General features: G+C 43.6%; 1 protein-coding gene across 3 annotated transcripts in view; it reads right to left on the bottom strand.

Moving 5' to 3' along the window:
- Positions 1 to 18,484, bottom strand: part of LOC309547783 (lethal(3)malignant brain tumor-like protein 3) — a 109,472-nt gene that overhangs the window by 83,456 nt on the left and 7,532 nt on the right. Inside the window, exons 2-5 of one of the 3 annotated variants that reach the window (XM_082247771.1) lie at positions 11,642 to 11,747; positions 2,756 to 2,879; positions 2,609 to 2,672; positions 851 to 1,019 (exon numbers count right to left, since the gene is read on the bottom strand). In XM_082247771.1, the coding sequence (XP_082103897.1) occupies positions 851 to 1,019; positions 2,609 to 2,672; positions 2,756 to 2,879; positions 11,642 to 11,734 (450 nt within the window). In that variant the 5' untranslated portion in view covers positions 11,735 to 11,747. Of the gene's footprint in view, positions 1 to 850; positions 1,020 to 2,608; positions 2,673 to 2,755; positions 2,880 to 11,468; positions 11,616 to 11,641; positions 11,748 to 18,484 lie in introns of those variants that run through there. The other 2 variants (XM_082247772.1, XM_082247773.1) reach the window with 2 other exon arrangements.

Here is an 18,484-nt window from a genome sequence, read left to right as displayed (position 1 = left end):
TAGTTCCTGAACAGCTGGAGGGCCGTAATTTGAAGACCCCAGTAGTAGGCTAGAAATAATTGAAATTCAGTTTGGACAAAAATATTTTTTTTAAATGTTAACCATAGATACACATTACACTTAAAAACTTAGCAAATTAAACTTTTAAATGTTTTTTTACCGGAGAATGACCTTTCTTTTTTCTTAACCAAATCACCCATACATTCACAGTTATAATTGTTATCATGGTAAAAGTTTTGTGCCACAGGCTATACTGTTCCTGGATAGTACAATATCAGACACTCTCACACCACAAGGAAAGTAGACAAAAATGTTTATTGGTTATTTTTTTTCATTAGGTCTCCTGCTTATTTTAATTAAACATGTGTTAAAGCTAAATTCCATTTTTTCTTTTTGCATATTTGAATGGGACCATCTCTGACCAATCAAAAAATGTATTTATTTTTTACATTATGCAGAAGGCAAATGGATGTATTGAAACATACAAAGGTGAGGGGGAACACCATGAACTTCCAAGTGGACAAGAACTGATAGCAGGGAGAACTCACTGTTAGGTCCCATTCTCAGTTTGGATTGGTGCTGAATCACTGGGAAACTCCGCTGGTCTCCCAAATGTAACAGCCCCATTTGCAAATGTGAATGGGGCCTAAGAAGCATCCAAGACACAAAGTCAAGGACTGGCTCAGCCCACTAAGCTCCACCTACTACCACCCAAAAGATATAACTTTTGGGTGAAATGGCCCTAAAAATAAAATACCATGTTGTTATTACTGTTAACATTAACAACACACCACCTGCATACAGTATGTAAACAATCAGGGTGATATAGAGTAATACAGTTAATATCTACCTCTTCTTCATCTATAAAGTCCTCATCATCCCCAGAATCCAAAAGCAGCTTTCTCTTTTTTCGTAGTCTCTGAGGACGCTCACTCTCTGTGCTGGTCACTGGGGCTGTAAGCACTGTTGATGGGGATGATGCATTTGATTGCTCCTCTAAAAGAGGAGGCACGATTTCACTACAAAACATATAGACATAAATAAAAAGTTAATTATTTTGTAGCTTACATAAGCGAACAGTTTTTGTTATTATGTAGGTTTTTAACATCACTGTAGTAAAGTGGGGCCATGTGCAATTAATTCATACATAAAAAAAAAAATCACTTCATATACAAGACTCTAGAAGAACATATTGAATATTGTAGGCCAGGGGTGTCAAACCCGTGGCCCAAGAGAGTTAAGAATGCGGGCCGAGCACACCCTGGAGGGATACTGGGGTTGCCGTGCACTGCACAGCATCCGCAGCAGAGGTGGACATGGACAAGCCAGGCCCATCTGAAGGGATGCCATGTTTGGCATAACACCAGTGGTGACAAATGAAGGGACTCCCCAGGCAAGTAGGTGCTGGATCTCAGGGGATTTGTGCATTATTTAACTTACTAAAGATTCTTCTTGGGGAAAAAAAGGGTGCAGTATGCTTTCTATAAAACTAGCAATAGTGTGCCAGTTTCAGAAAAGGCAATGCTGAAAAAGGTTTATGGTGGACAGTATGTGCAGCAGAGGAGTGCAGAGAGCATGACAGCAGGCAGTATGTGCAGGGGGGAACTGTAGAGGATATGAATCTAGCAAAGTTTACTTGTAATCAGGCTGACTTTTTTCTGCTCATCAGCTATTCTTAAACTGGGCACACACGCTTTTCTTTTTATTCAACCAAGTGGGCTGAACGGAAAAAAAAAAAAAAACACTGATAGATTGCCATACTAACAAAAGCGATGTTAGTGCAGGGATCTCCCACATTGTGCCCTGATGGGGGGACAGGACGAGACAGTCCCCACCAGAACACACTGATCAGTGCTGGTCGGATGCATTTGACAGAAGCCGGCTTCTGTCGGACAGGTAGCTGCACACACGTACAGAACATTGGCCGGTTCCTGCTGAACCAGCTGATATTTGGATCATGTGTACCCAGCTTTGTTAGTGAATTTTGTGTGCAGCCCAAGACAATTCCTCTTCTTACAATGTGGCCCAGGAAGGTCAAAAGGTTCCCCCCCCACGTTGTAGGCAGTAATGAAAATCGTCTGGCTGCTAAATAAATATACAATACTCACACACCTGCTCAAATAAGCCGGCCCACCACCTGGTTTTACTACAGGAAAACTGTAGAGAAAACAATGCAAGCTGCCATATCAGACATCCTTCTGATAAAACAAATTGCCTGGCTGTCCTGCTTTTCGTAGCCATGAAACAAGTACCGTATATAGGTCAAGAGTTTTGCCTTCACTAACTGCATGCTTGTTTTAGGTCTAGGTCACAGAATGTATTAAACCAGAGACATTCTGGCAACCTGCATTCCCAGAAGGAGAACAGATGTGGCAGTCAACACAAGTCTATCATTACAGGCTTCTTTAAAGGAAACTTTTACTTATAGAATTACACAGACAACTTTCTTTTCAGAAAGGGATGTCAGCAATAGCAGTCTTCTTACTTAGGGCAGGTTTCCTTTATATTTATTTTGATTTAGATCTCGGTTTCCATTTAGAAAAAAATAAAAAGTCTGGTTATTTGCTGCAGCTAAGGAAGTATGGCCCCTATCTTTTTGTGAACTTACCCCTCCCCAGCTGTCTCCTTTTTCTCCATTTCTTCAAGTTTCCCCTCACTGTTGCTTTTACTCTCTAGAAGAAAACAAATTAAAAGTCAAAGTTGGCACAGCTGGTGAAAACACAATCAAACATTTACATATGCCAAATATACATACCCTGTTTAGAGGCTGGGCAAGTGATGCTTGTAATGGTTTTTTCTTGATTTTGAGTCTTAGGAGGAGCGATAGCAGTGTCAGAATCTGCAACGATTTCCAGGGTGCCAAACTCACTGAGCCGAAACTGAATGCAAAGATAGCAATGAAGGTTTATAATTGTACACTATCACTAAATGGTATTTACAAAAGGCTTCAGGCACATCACGTGGGCTTTGCATTCATTTCTGAACATCTGCATTGGTTTTTACAAGTCCAACACAGAATAAACAAAAAAAAGAAAAAAAAAAAAAAAAGAAGAAGGAGGCAGTCCTCTACCTTTTAAAATTTAACACCAAGAGTCATTGCTATACTCAAACTCAGTCCTCAAGTCAACTATACTTTTAAATAGGTAAACCCATGTATAAAATAATCTGCACTTCTTTGGAGCTTGGAACCTTATTTAGGAGGGCATAGACTAGTATAGACACGCAACATAGTTTAAAAGGCGGAGTTAGCCTTTAATCTTATTATCAGACATAGACCTGAAGCTCCAGCTCTACCTGAACATATCTATCCTCAGAATCACCGCTGTAAGGCTGTGGTTTGGTACATAACTGCAAAAGCTTACCTGACCATAGGGTGACTCAGGACTTGACATAGCATATACTGAACTCTCACTCACCTTTTCCAGGACTGTCAGCTGGATCTACTGATTTGGACCAAGAAATCTCCTCTATAAAGGACTGAGCATTCACATGCCCAAAAAGGGTGGACGAAGCTAAGGATTGCTTCAACTCCAATGCTACAGGCATTGCTGAGCTCCAAGATCAAGAATACTCCACATAGATCAATACCAGGTCAGCCCTCTATAAAATCAAAGACCGGAGAATAGAAATAGGCTCAATAACTTGAAAATCGGAGGGCTAACTGAGGCCACAAAGGATGCAAATTTGGTGGACAGGGTATGGGGCATCTTCAATACTTACTTGGAAAGGCCACACACACCTCTACTTAGGAACAAACAGTCGTTTTCCGTGGAAATGAAATTTGATGGTACTGAGCTACAAATCTTTTGCAATCTGGCCTCTGAGACTCTCACTTGCAGACGAGCCCTCAGGCCCTTACTGGAGCGATTACATACCAACAACATCCAATGGGGCTTTCTGATCTACCTATTCAGAAGACATAACAGCCGCTCAACCATACTGAGATTTATTGAAGATCTCAATCACTTATGTGCCAAAATGGATAGCTCTTCCCCCTGAATTACCTTGAAAGATGGTCCATATTCCATAATAAACAAGCCCCCTCACCCTCCCTTTCACAGCATTAGTAAAGGTCAAGTCCCAAACCCTAATGCTCGAGACAACGATCACACCAACCTCCACAGACCTAAGGTCCCTAATGGCCTGGTAAGACGTGAGATTTGACCATTTTATTTCTCTACAGAGCACCTGAGATCCAATGTTACCAAGCAGCATGCATCAACACTGGGCAACTGAAATCCCACGTCCCAAGCTAGTGCTTTCAAATGGGTAGTTTTAAAACAGTTTATTTTTTGTCCTTTTTACTCAGGAGTGCGCAGTTCACAAAGAGGAGATGCACGTACAGAATATATTTTGAGTTATCTCCATAGGATTTTTTGGCTACATCATTCATGAGCTGCCACGCACACCAATATGGCTTGGATTCTCCATGTGTCAAGCAGAGGTACGTGTGGCGACATATTTGAGCCACTTTTCTGGCACACTCCCACTATGGACTTCATCATTTAGCTGACAAATGAATGGATGTGTCTCATGTTCTATCTTACTCTGCTTTCCTTATGCCTCTCCCCCCTTTTGGGACTTTTTTCGTATTGTATCTTAGCACCAGTGGCAACTAGATGATCTTGGTAGCAAGTTCTGGGCAGCTGCACTAGAAGGGCTTGTTCATACCAGAACACAGTGCAGGTTTCCCGCATCGAGCTCAAAACGCACTGCACTTGGGACCTGCAGCAGGTGCCAATGCAATGCTAACAACACCTCAAACGCAGGTCTCAAAACGTAGTGTGTTTGCCTGCACTAGAAAGCATGATAAAAAAGTACCATGTGATCGGGTTGCAGTGCATTTTTTAAAGTGCATGCACGACTTTTGGTGTTGTGCAGTTCGATTTCAGCACATTCAAATGAATGGGCTGAAAATGCACTGCAGTCAAGTCACACAGGAACGCGAACATGTTCCTTTGCAATTCCTGATGTGAACCGGTCCCAAAAGTAATATGTGACATTAAAAAGGAGGGCAAAGACCCATGTTGTACAAGCTATCAGCCAATTTTGCTCCTAAATATAGACACTAGGCTATTTGCACAAATATTGGCCACTAAGATTCTCCCTTAAATCCCATTGTGGATCTTTACAGACCAAGTGGACTTTTTTCCAGGCAGGAAGGCATGGGACAATGCCCTCAGGCCCCTCTCCATAATACATGTGGCCAAAAACTCTAGGGCTGACCAAACATGGAACAAAATTCTGACAGTTCAGCAGGAACCAGCTGAACTTGGTGTGGCCACTATGGTTGAACAGAGGTCAATCTACAGAGATCTCCCTGCTTTTAGAATACAAAAGACACAGAGGAAAGATTCCCCCATTGAATGTGTGAATGGGGGAATCAGGTCAGTTTTTTTTTGGTCAACCCATAAGCTAAACAAAAAAACTGACTCACGTATGTTTAGCTTAAATGTCCACTTCTACTCCTGTCAGCTGATGCAGAAAAAGCTAGAGTGCCTATAAAAATGGGACTTTGTTCCAACCTTTCTAACTATATAATGACATCTCTAAGAAATGCCCCCTGTCCCCTTCTCCTGCTTGCCCTTTGCCTAGAAAACCTCCTAGCCACAACTTGTCTAATCCCCAATATCCAGGCGAACATATAATAGCTGCCTAAGCAGACGATATCTCGTTCTTTGTAAAAGAACCCCATGTCTTTCTACCAGTAGTTTTCCAGGAACCTAAACAATATGGGGAACTTTTCAACCTCCAAAGAGTTACCAGGTACCTAACTCTGTTTTCTCTAATCGTCTTCCAGGGCAGCACCTGAGAGGATGTACCAAGCAATACTTACTAGGGAGGGGAAAAAGCCTGGAGCATCTTGGGGCAAATATCTGGTCCTGATTGGACAGCTGGTCGATGTAGTAATGCCTAGCAAAGGTATTGAAGCAAGACCGTGTCGCTGCCCTGCTGATCTGCTCTGGTGTTGCCCTGGCCCTTTCTGCACTTGATGATGCCCAAGCTCTGGTCTAGTGGACCGTGACTCCACTCGGCGGGCAAGGTTTAGTGCTTGGCAGGCTGTCTGAATAGCAAGCTTTATCCATCTGGCTATCATACTCTTTGAAGCCGAATTCCCCTTGTTCACTCCTGCATGGAGGATGAATAGAGTTGTTGTTTTTTCACCAATCTTTAGTTCTCTCGAGGTAAGCTATCAGGATCCTTCTTACATCTAGCTTGTTGTAAGTGACTCTTTTCCTGCTATCTATTGAGCTTGGGACAGAGGGAATAACCATCTCTTGAGTTCTGTGAAAAGTTGAAGAGACTTTTCGTAGGAATGCTGGATCTGTTGTGAGGATCACCGGCAACTCTGTTTAAATCTTCCAATTCGTTATGGTCACCCCTCAGCGAGTAAAAACAAGGTGGCTAATGCATTTCGGTGATGAGCCTTGATCACAGCACATGGTGTGCTGTGATCAAGGCTCATCGCCGAAATGCATTAGCCACCTTGTTTTTACTCACTGAGGGGGTGACAATAAAGAATTGAAAGATTTAAACAGAGTTGCCGGCTGTCTTTTGCTTGGTATTGTATCCTTTGGTGTTTGGAGAGAAAACTGCAGCCTGTGCACCTGTTGGATGTTTCCATTTACCTTATGTCACCATTGTTCTGAGCAATTTGTTTTTTTGTCTGATGTTGTGAGGATCATTTTATCAGCCAGAATTAAACAGTATGGTTCTATCATGGATAGAGCCTGAATTGACTCTTCTTGCTTATACCAGCGCCACCAGGAGTACTGTTTTTAGTGTAAGGTATTTATCTGAAAATTCCTCTGAGAGGAATCCTTTGAGTACCATGAAGAGGTCCCATGTCGGAGGTCTGCTGAACGTCATAAGTGTGGCCTTTTTTGAGTGAGAGAAGGAATATACTTTTTGAGCGTGTCTTCTGCCAGCCTAACATCTAGGTGGGAAGATAGGGCTGCCATGTGAGCCTTCAGGGTATTATGGGAAATGCCCTTGTCCTATAAAAAGTCTAAGATTGTCGGAATAGCCACCTTGTCGGGGTCTCCTTTGTTCTTGTACCAGAAGACAAACTTTTTCCTCACTTTTGCATAGATGACTACAGTCATAGGTTTTCTGCTGGCTAAGATGGTGTCAATTATCCTCTTAGACAGACCCTTGTTCTGTAACTTCATCCTTTCAGGAACCAGGCCGAAAGCTTCCTGACCTTGTGGCTCGTGTGGTTGACTAGCCCTTGCAACAGAAGGTTTGGCATGTCTGGGCGTGTTAGAGGAGGCTGAATGCTGAGGTTTCTTAAATGACTGAACCATGGTCCTCTCAGGCTTGAGCCTGCATGGGAGTTTGGTGTTAGTTGCGGCTTTTCTTCATTCCTGCTTCTCCCTAAGCCCTGCAAGTAAGATATGCTCTTCTTTAGATTTGCATCTAGTTCGTCTGCAGATTCGCAGAATAGTAGCTCATCTGGATATGGCCTTACACCCATAACTTGCTGTCTTAGGTTTTTAAGGCTTCTACCATTAGCTTTTAGAAGATCCTGGATGCTGAAGAGATGCCAACCGGCAGAGCTGTGTAAAGAAAATGTGGAGTGGTAGCCGGACCCTGCACCGCAAATCTTAGGCATCTTTGATAGCTTTTTTTCTTTTTTCTATTGATACGTGTAGATGTTTATCCTGCCAATCCACTGTGGCTATGAAGACTCCCAGATGCTTGGTTGAGGGGCAAGATGAAAATGCTATCGAGTAGCCTATTGCTACCGTACCAAGGAAAAAACTTTTTTTTCATGCTTTCCCTGGTGAGCGAAAAACGCCCACACGCCCCCTGCCCAGGGACCGTCATTCTTTGGAATGGAAGGCTTGAGGATAAACTCTCCCTTGCCATTTTGGTTTTGTTGTGTCCAGCACTTTTTTGATCCTGTCCTATCAAATCTCCTGGACTAACGAAAGGGTGTTTTCCCCTGGCTCTTTTTGGTTCGAGGAAACCCCTTGTTTTTAGCTGCGGTTCTGTCCAATACTGTTTCCAAGTCGGGTCTGAACAGTAAATCACCCGTGAAGGGGATGCTGCATCATCTAATTTTTGGAAGTGATGTCCCCTCCCCATGACTTCAGCCACAGGCCTCTCCTAGCTGAATTATTTAGGCCAGTGGTCCTGGCCAATAACTTTATGGATTCTGCTGACACGTCCACCAGGAAAGCTGCCACTCTGGTTAGAGTGGGTATGGTTTTCACCAGCTCTTCCTTTTGGGTATCGCCTTCTAGCAGCTCTTGCAACTGCGTCAGCCAGACTAATAAGGTCCTGGCCGTGCAGGTGGAAGCTATGGCTGGATTTAGATTCGCGGCTGCAGCTTCCCAAGCTCTTCTCAGAAGTGCCTCTATCTTTTTATCCATGGGATCACAGAGTTCCGGAGTCAGCGAAAAGCGAAATCAGCCTTGTTTGCGACTCTGGAGAGGGAAGCATCTACCTCAGGACATTTCGCCCAGGGTTTGGTATCCTCCTCTGAACGGATATCTGTGTTTAATCGCTGCTGGGGTAAAGAGCTTCTTTTCCGGTTCTTCCCATTCTTTCTAAACCAAGTTTTTCAGAGACTCATGTACCAGGAAATGTTCTAGGTTTTTTTGGTTGTAGACCCTTATACATCCTATCGTGTAGTGAAAGCCCTGTGATTTTCTTCTCTTTGATACCCAGTGTAAATGCTATGGCCCTCAGTAAATTATCCGCATCCTCCGAGGGGATCAGTGTACCCTCTGATGCTGGATCCTTATCCTCTGAGTCCGAGCATAGGCCACCTTCGGATTCTGATTTCAAGACCTCTGCCTCAGATCCCTGCTCCGCTTGGTCCACCTCATCCCTGCTGCATAAGGGAATGGGTGTCTTGCTGGTAGATGGAGTGCTGGCCTGACTAGAGCTTTCGATTTTTCTATGACTGTACGAAGGGGACCAATCGTGCTTTTAATTTCCTTTTTAAAAGAATTAAGCATATCCTTAAGGAACCCCTTCGACTCCTTGGCCAACATTTTATTGATGCATTTCTGGCATAGGGGTTTTTTACCATTCAGGAGGAAACCTGTGACCGCAAGAGGCGCATGCCTTGCTACTGGTCTTTGTCTGTAAAAAAGCACAAAGGACCCAGTGATGCAAGCACTTGCCATACACAACAACTAAAAAAAAGTTTGTTGGTGAGGTAAAGACAGAGGGAACTCCAGAGTGCTCTGTCTTACCTTGGAGCTGTCCTGAATGGCAGGATCTGCAGGGAAGGGTGAGGAGGCATCCGACATTGTCAGTCTCAGAAAAGGAACCGCAGCATAGGGACCTTTAACTGCTTTCTGCCCACCTCCAGCCCCGCCCCCATGCAGGTTGGTGGACGTACCTACATTGCAACTTCCTGATGTCCTAGGGTCTGCTTCCTTGTAGAAATGAGGCATTTGTCTGCCCAGCTCCAGCCCCGCCTCTAGTTGCCCCCATGCAGGTTGGTGGACATACCTGAATTGCAACCTCCTGATATCCTAGGGTCTGCTTCCTTGTAGAAATTAGGCATTTGTCTTCGGCTTGTTTATAGTTTACTGTTGTGGGTTTTCTTTCAAAACTCGCGCCGCCTCTGGAAGTGACCTCAGTGGCTGTCCCCTGCTCCGACTTCCGCATTCTCCAAGATGGCTGCGGACTGGAAACGCGTCACCGGAAGGGACGCAGAGTTCCGGTCCAGATGCCATCTTGCTCCTCCAACAGCGAGGATGCTGCCCGGGACGCTGGCTCTCGGTCGGCCTGGACAGGGGCCCAAAGTGCGAGGGGACCAGGGGGTGCCACCTCACAGGGGGCGGCCCGGCAGGGTAGTTGTGGCTAGCAGACTAGCCTAGAAGATCCGCTGGCTCCAGGTATTGTCTGGGGGGGGGGGGGGGGGGATACCATCCGCATCCTGACAGCTGGTAGGATGGTTGAAACCCCTTAGTAGGGGTGAAACCTCAGCTTGCCCCAATGTGCTGCCCCTAACCTGCAATACCCAAGGCTCGCTGAGCTGGATGGGAGGCTGGTCAGGGAGCCTCCTGCAATTAGCACAGAGATTGAAAAATAACAAACAGATGCAACTCCTGTGGGTCCGGAGGAAAAAAAATCAAAACTGAGGCAGAAGGTATGACTGGCATTTTTATAATGGTGGACTGTGTTTCCTGTTTCAGGTGGGAGGAGCCTATCTCTCAGGCGCTGCCCTGGAAGACGATTAGAGAAAAATGTCTGATGCCAAAAACAGCAGCTGCAAAAACATGCAGTGTGCATGAGGCCTTAAAGCTACCCTGTCAGATTATAAAAAAAATATTGATAAAACTTTCCTATAAGAGCTCTTATGCTCACTTATCCAAAGTCCTGTGCCTTCTACCCTCCTTCCGTCACTGCACTACAGCTTCTGTAAGGCTCTTCTGCCTTTAATACTTCCACACGTGGTAGATCTTGTGTTCCTCACTGTGTGCCATGGTTTCATCCTCCAACCAATATGTCACTGCTTAGTCCTGTTCTATGCTAGGGGTTGCAGTATGAAACCACAGCACACGGCGGGGTACATAGATATTTGAGACTTCTTTAGGTGTTGATTGCCAAAGAGTGTTACAAAGGCTGCAGTAGTGAAACTAAAATAGGGCAGGAGACATGGGCTGCTGGAGCGGTGAGCATTACCAGCTCTTCTCCTGCAGGGAACCCTTAGCAGGATTTATTGTGTAACCCGACAGGGTGACTTTAAACTTGATGAGACATTTAAAATGTTATATAAAAAGTGGAGGCCTAGTTAGCGTTTAGCATTTCCCAGCTCTGATGGTGTCAGGCAGAAGACAGGTCAGCCTCCATGGGACCCAAACCTGACAATAAGTTGAAATTTCTGATCTGACAGAGAAAGAATACATATTTAGTTTAAGTGTATGTTTAGATCATTTTGGACTAAAGACTGCCTTTAAATGTAAATTTGTAAATATATTTTCTAAAAAAAATTTATCGATATAGCATTTTTTATAATAAAGCATTTTCATACCCTATTTTTGGGGGGAAAATAAACATGTTATACTTACCTGCTCTGTACAAAGGTATTGCACAGAGCAACCCCAAAACCTCCTCTTCTGGGATCCCGTGCTCAAGCCTCCTCTTCTCAGTGCACCACCATAGGAAGCCACTTCCCATGGGGACCTAATCCCAAGCTGGGCTACGTGCATCTACTGACACACACAGCGTGGCTCAGCCCCGATCCTCGCTCTCAGCTCAGTAATTCCTAAAGGTTTTGATCTGTGACCAGGTATTGGCAGTAAATCCATTAACCATGTTTATGATGTTGGATATCTTCGATGACATTGGGTTAATCCTGGCCAAGGTCTTGTTATGATTATTGAATATTTATAATGTAGTAAGTTCAAGTGTTCCTAGTTTCAAAAATATACCAAAAAAATGAATGTTACATAAAAACAAACAAAAAAAAAAAAAAAAAACACAGGAACAGCTCCTATTACCGGTCATAAGCAGCCTGGTTTTGAATAGTATGTCAACTTGAGAGACATTTCGCATTTCTGCTCATGGCTGGAACAGTTCCACAAATCCCATCATATGACCATATGGGAGACAGTTTTATTTTATTTTTTTTTCAAATGTTCACTGCAGAGCTAGGTTATGGCATAACGTGTACCCGTATTTTACTTCCAGGAAGAGTCGCAATACCGTTGCTCCACTCCAGTGCATTCATAAGGTCAAAGTCTGCAGCATGTCGTCCCTGAGACATTTCCCCTTTACACCTGGAAATACAAAATATATAAGCTATATATAATATATAAGCTAATACAAATTATTGTTATATATTATTTTAGATTTTACATTCCTTTTTATTACACATTATGTTTCATATATGGAAAAATCATAGAAATGTTTCTTTATATTTAATGTTAACAGCCAAAAGGACATAAGAAAAACATTTTTCGCTCCGTTCTTAGAGTTCCGTGAGCAGGGAGCTGGTGACAGTCAGGGGGTCAGTCACCGCTCTCTACTCGGCCCCCCAACAGCACTAACTGGAGCGCTGGGCTGTGAAGGGGCGGGAGCGGCTGGCTCAGGCTTTCAGTGGCTCGCAGAGAGGCTGAGCCAGGTGCTAGCCCAGAACTGTGGATGGCTCCTGACCATATGGTCGCAATCTGGCCCCCACCTGGACCGGCTCTGTGATTTTAGCCCACTGTCTGCTGAAGACGGGTTTGTTCTGCACTCCTGTGATCCACAGAGAAGCAGAACCAAACAAGCTTTGTCTGTACTTCTCCTTTAGGGACTGTTCAGCCAGTTTTGGTAGGTGTCCTGAGCCTGTAACTGCCACAACCCACCCTAATTTTGTGGGATGTAGATACAAAAGTCCCCCGTGTCAGTACTTCCTGTAGCCCAAGGTGCTGAACCAATATCAGAAGCCCAGGTCTCATTTCTTCACCACCTGTGGAGCATTAGTGGCACTTGATAGAATACTGTATGCTGTTGTATGATACAATTAGCTGTTGTGCTGTGATTTGCACTGGTTATGTGATAGAATATGCTGCTGCAGTGTTCTAGAAATACTGCTGGCTAACTAAATGTTTTTTACCTGTTGGGTGATACTACATTGGGATATGCTAAGGTGGTGTGACAGGTGCGGAGCCTGTCTTTTAGGGTTCATCATTGAAGTTTTCTCAAGTGTTTGAAGGAAGATGGTTCGTTGGGAGTATTTTTATGCAGAAGCTGCCTCTTAAAGCAATATTAGACCTCATATTACAGTAGTGAGGTCCATCACTGAAAGTGAGCGTACATTTATATACACATGGCAATGGCACTTGGGATCCTCACTGGAATGGTTGATGGTGAAGATTGTGTGGTATATCAGATCCTTGTTTACACACTGAGATTGTGTCTTTTGAACTCTTTAACATATCTGTGTGATTGTGGAAATGGATTCATACATAGAAAGCAATCAGCTTCTAACTTCAGCTTGTTCAGTTAAAGCGGAGTTCTGGCCTCGGAAACTATTTTTCACTAAAAATACCCCCGGGACAGTCAGGGCTAGTGCATTCCACAATGGATAGCCTCTGAACTGTCCCAGGTCGCACTTACCTTTTAGAAGAAATACTTACCTTTCTGTCCTGGGACCAATCCTGTTTAATTTATTCATAAATGATCTAGAGGAGGGGATATCTAGTACAATCTCAGTATTTGCAGATGATACTAAATTAGGCATGCCAATATCTTCTATGCAGGATGTGGAAATCTTGCAAGCAGACCTGAACAAAATAACGGGGTGGGCAACTACATGGCAGATGAGGTTTAATGTTGAAAAATGTAAAGTAATGCACTTGGGGCCCAGAAACCAGAAAGCAAGCTACTCACTAGGGGGGGGGGGGGAACCTCTGGGTGAGTCTAGGATGGAAAGGGACCTGGGGGTACTGGTAGACAACAGGCTTGGCAGTGGCATGCAATGCCAAGCCGCCGCAAGCAAAGCCAACAGAATACTGGGTTGTATAAAAAAGGGGATTCACTCCAGAAATAAAGAGATTATTCTTCCACTCTACAAGACTCTGGTCCGGCCACATCTGGAGTATGCTGTCCAGTTCTGGGCACCGGTCCTCAGGAAGGATGTGCTGGAACTGGAGAGAGTCCAGAGAAGGGCAACAAAAATAATTAGGGGAATGGAGGACATCAGCTATGAGGAAAGACTACAAGCACTGAACCTATTCTCTCTGGAGAAGAGACGATTGAGGGGGGATATGATATCAATGTACAAATACTGTACTGGCGACCCTAGCATAAGGAACAAACTATTCAGAGAAAGGAGATACAATAAGACACGTGGCCACTCACTAAAACTTGAGGAAAGGCGGTTTAACCTTAAAGTGCGTAAGGGGTTCTTCACTGTAAGAGCGGTAAGGATGTGGAATTCTCTTCCACAAGCAGTCGTATCAGCGGGGAGCATTGATAGTTTCAAAAAACTATTGGATGGACACCTTAAAGACCACAACATACAGGGGTATACAATGTATGGTTAAAAGCAAACACACACACACATCATAGGTTGAACTGGATGGACTTATGTCTTTTTTCAACCTCACTAACTATGTAACTATGTAACTATACCTTGAAAAAATGTTCTCCAGCGCTGCCATCTCAGGTGTGGACAGCTGAAGCCAGCGCATCCTCTTCTGCATCCTCTTCGGTCCCACAAGGCTCTGCACCGGCCCCGCTCATCACTTCCGGGGCAGGCGCTTCATCCCTGCACAGCTTCTGGGTATGCCCAGAAGCTGTTTAGCAGGGAAGGACGCGCCTGCACCTGAACTGATGAGCGGGGCCGGTGCAGGCGCATTGATTCCTGGGAGCGATGACATTCAGCTCCCAGGAATCAATGCAAGCAGGAAGTGACGGCGCGAGCCGCGGCCGCAGAGGGAGGAAGTGGAAGAAAGGTAAGTATATTTTCTTCAATATCAAGGTAAGTAATTAAAAAAAGATATATAAAAATCGGGACTATCCATTTGTGACACTGAGCAAGCGGATGGCCCAAAGTGGATTTTGAGGCCAGAACTCCGCTTTAAGCTTTGACAAAAAAACATGGAAGTGGATTGGTTTTTTGCACTCTCCAGTTTAAGTAAATTAACCCCATTGTTTACTATTTTTTGCATGAATTGTAGCAAAATATCTTAAATGAACTTCAAAAGCTTTTTAGCAACATTTCTAGGTGAATGTTCTAAGACTTGGTTCACAAATATGTGGTTTCCCCGATAGTTGCATTTGCTCGTGGCACAGCAGTCCATTCATTTGAATGGGCTGCTGTACCTACTAAAAATGCAATGAAAAAGGTCTCTGCGCCTTATCAGAAAATGTGGCTGCCGGGAAACCGCATATTGCAGTGCAGTTTCCAGTGCGTGGGGGGTGCCATTAGGAATATAAGTACCCTACGCATCTCCTGAGCAGGAGCAGGTTTTTCCTCTGCAGGTTGGGAAATAGGTACGGTCCCGCAATGGCAACCAACCGCACAAGTGTGAATCTTAATTGGGTGGATATATCACATATATATTACAGTATTGTATGTAATGAATATTTGAGTAGATAGGTGTAGCAATTCACTATAGTATGTACGTAAGTAAAAAGAAAATGTTCACTTAGTGTGAATGTACTACCTTGTGACTAGTTCAATTTTTGGTATACCTTTATTAAATAATTTATAAATATTGAATTATGTGCAAAGGAAATTAAAGTGTAGTGTGGCTAAGGGCTCTTTCACACGGCCGCTCCGTGTGAGAGCTCCGCTGCTGGACTTTTTTTTTTTTTTTTTCACGGAGCGGATGACATTTCTGTCATCCGCTCCGTGTGCCCGCATATCATCCCATCCGTTTGCGGATGATATGCGGACATAATGTAAGTCTATGGGGATTGCGGATGTCAGCGGATGACACCGCTGACATCCGATTTTCCTTCCTTTCCTTTTTTTGAACGGAACAAAAATAGGGTTCTGTTCCGTTCCAAAAAACGGAACAGAACTGACAGGAAGAAAATCGGATGTCAGCGGATGGTATTCCGCTGACATCCGCAGTGCCATTGACTTACATGGAGCGGCCGTGTGAAAGAGCCCTAAAACTTTAATTTTTTTAGGATTTGGATGAAGTGTGGAATAGTAAAAGCTCTTTGTTTTTGTTTTTGCTCCCTCTGTCCCCTGCTGAAATTCTGGACATCTCAGGGAACTCCTATCTTAATGCAAACATCACCCAAAAGGGGAAGTTCGCTTGTTTGCATCCTCTAACCCCCCCCCCCCCCCATATGTCACACTAGCAGTATTTGGGGAGTAGCAGGCACCAGGCTTTGACAGGTACCCGCTCCCACTTCCAGTCAGATGCAGTGCGGTGATCTGAGCAGGAAGTTGCCACCCTCCTTCCTGCACAGTCTTATGGGACACATCACAGGTCCTAGAAGACTATGGGATCATTCAGAAAGCGCATGCGCAGTAAAAAATCAGCTCTGAAGCTGCAAGGCTTCACTGCCTGTTTCCCTTACTTGCAATGCCGGAACCTGCACCCGAAGCCGAATCGGTTCAGGTGAAGAAACCGCTGGATCTCTGGACAGGCAAGTGACCAATATTTGTAGCTGCTGACTTTCAATTTTTTTTTGGGGGGGGGGGAGCCTGTAGCTCCTCTTTAAAGTCAAATTCCAGGATTACTTTGGCTTTAACCATCTCCTTAACGTAGGACGTCATATGACGTCCTTTGGTTTCAGTTTAGCTTTTTTCTGCCAGCAAGTCCCTGCACAGTAAAAACAATCATAGCGGCTGTTCAACCGCTTGATTGTTTTTACAGGTGGTGGCAGGGGACATCTGTCCCCTTCCCCCCCCCCCTCCAGTGCTTCTACCTGTCCCCAAATGGTCCCCAGTCATCTTCGGAGGCCGGGCGTGACGTTATCAAGTTACTGACGTTTTTTTTGGCTGTTTTCTTGTTTTTGCTTTTTATCTCAGGCTTTTCAGCCTAGAGGCGAGATCTGGGGACTTAGAGACCCCAGATATCGCTGTAAAGAGGACCTCTTATGTCCTACTCCTATCACAAGGGATGTTTACATTCCTTGTAATAGGAATAAAAGTGATAAAAAAAAAAGAAGATTTAGGGGAAAAGTGTAAATATAAAAAAATTTAAACTAAGAAGCGAACGCATACCTAGGTTGCGTCCACATATGTAAGCGACGTTCAAACCACACATATGAGGTATCACCACAAACAATAGAGCGAGAGCAATAATTCTAGCGCAAGACCACCTATGTAACTCTAAACTGCTAACCTGTAAAAAATGTAAGGCGCAGCCTATGATTAATAATTTTTAAGTACCGAAGTTTGGGCCATTCCACGAGTGTGCGCACTTTGAAAGCATGACATGTTAGATATCTATTTACTCAGCGTAACATCATCTTCCACATTATGCAAAAAAATGGGCTAATTTTTACGGTTTTATTTTTTAATTCATGAAACCTTTTTTTTTTTTTCAAAGAAAATTGCGTTTTGAAAAATTGCTGCACAAATACTACGGGCCATAAACAATTGCAATGACCTCCATTTTATTCCCTAGGGCAGTTATGGCGAACCTTGCACCCCAGATGTTTTGGAACTACATTTCCCATGATGCTCAACTACACTGCAAAGTGCATGAGCACGCCAAGGCATGCCAAGGTTCCCCATCACTGCCCTAGGGTCTCTGCTAAAAAAAAATATAAATATATATATATATATATATATATATATATATATATATATATATATATATATATATATATATATATATATATATATTTATTATGTTTGGGGGTTCTGATTAGTTTTCTAGCAAAAAAAATATGATTTTTACATGAAGGGGAGGAATGCCAGAACTGGCCTGGTATGGAAGTGGTTAAATAGTTTGTTTGAGCTATGCTGGCCCAAATATATTTACAGTACTGGTGTGGCTGCTGTGTGCATTGTAGTATACTGTAGTAGAATCAACTACATACAGTAAACGCGGCTATGTTCAACAGCAGTATGAGCAACTACTTGTCGCTGCTGGAAATAAACTGAGTTGACCTGAATGCGTCTCCACTATTCAGGGGATGTCTTGTATTTTTATCAATGAATACAAGGCTTTCTCTGATTGACCAAGGTGTGGATTACTACGTACTGTTAGATGGAAAAAAATATTTTGCTTCTGAACATGCTAGCTCCGTGCCTACCATGCTGATCCAAGTTAATAACATGGAACAGGTATGCAGATTGGAAGTTCTGACTTCATTTAAATTTCTCAATTTGCTTGCTCGAAGTCAAAGGCTATGTGTACTATAAGACATAGTCCAGTACAAGTGACTACCTGTATGCAGCTGGATCTAAATTAAGTTGACCTGAATACTTCTCCACCATTCAGGCAAAGCCTTTTATATTTATTTATCTATGAATACAAGGCTTCCTCTGATTGAATGAGTTAAAGAGGCAGGTGGATAATGTCATGACTTCCAACTTGAATAATTGAAGGAAGCCTTGCATTCATTGTTAAAAATACATGATGCCCCTAAATGGCAGAGAAGCATTCAGGCCGAGTTTAGTGCCAGCAGCAGACGGGAAGTCACCTGTACTGCTGCAGAACACAGCACTTTATACTTTATCTAGCAGGTAAAATTACAGTATAGTACAGCACACACAGCTGCTGCATCACTTAGTAATGGAAATAGTTTTTTTGGGCCAGCTTGACCCCAACAAACTATTTAGAACTGGAATTCCTGGAATACATGCATTACATTTCAGTCAATTCTGTGAATACAGCTAAACGCGTTTGCAAAATGCCAAGAGAAAAGGCGTTCAGAAGATCTGGGGAAACACCCAGTGTGCACGAGGCCATAGGCTTACCTACATAATTACCTACATTTTGCAGGGTGCAAAAAAAAAAAAAAAAGTCAAACTCCTGTAAAAGCAGCATTTTTAAGTCCAGTGTTCATGAGGCCTTAAAATGTGGATTTTAGACTCATTGTTACGGTGATG

Source organism: Pelophylax lessonae (genome assembly GCF_965119305.1).
Source record: "Pelophylax lessonae genome assembly, chromosome: 2".
NCBI lineage: Eukaryota > Metazoa > Chordata > Amphibia > Anura > Ranidae > Pelophylax > Pelophylax lessonae.
The sequence above is the reverse complement of the archived record's forward strand: the minus strand, read 5'-3'. Positions and strand labels throughout refer to the sequence as shown.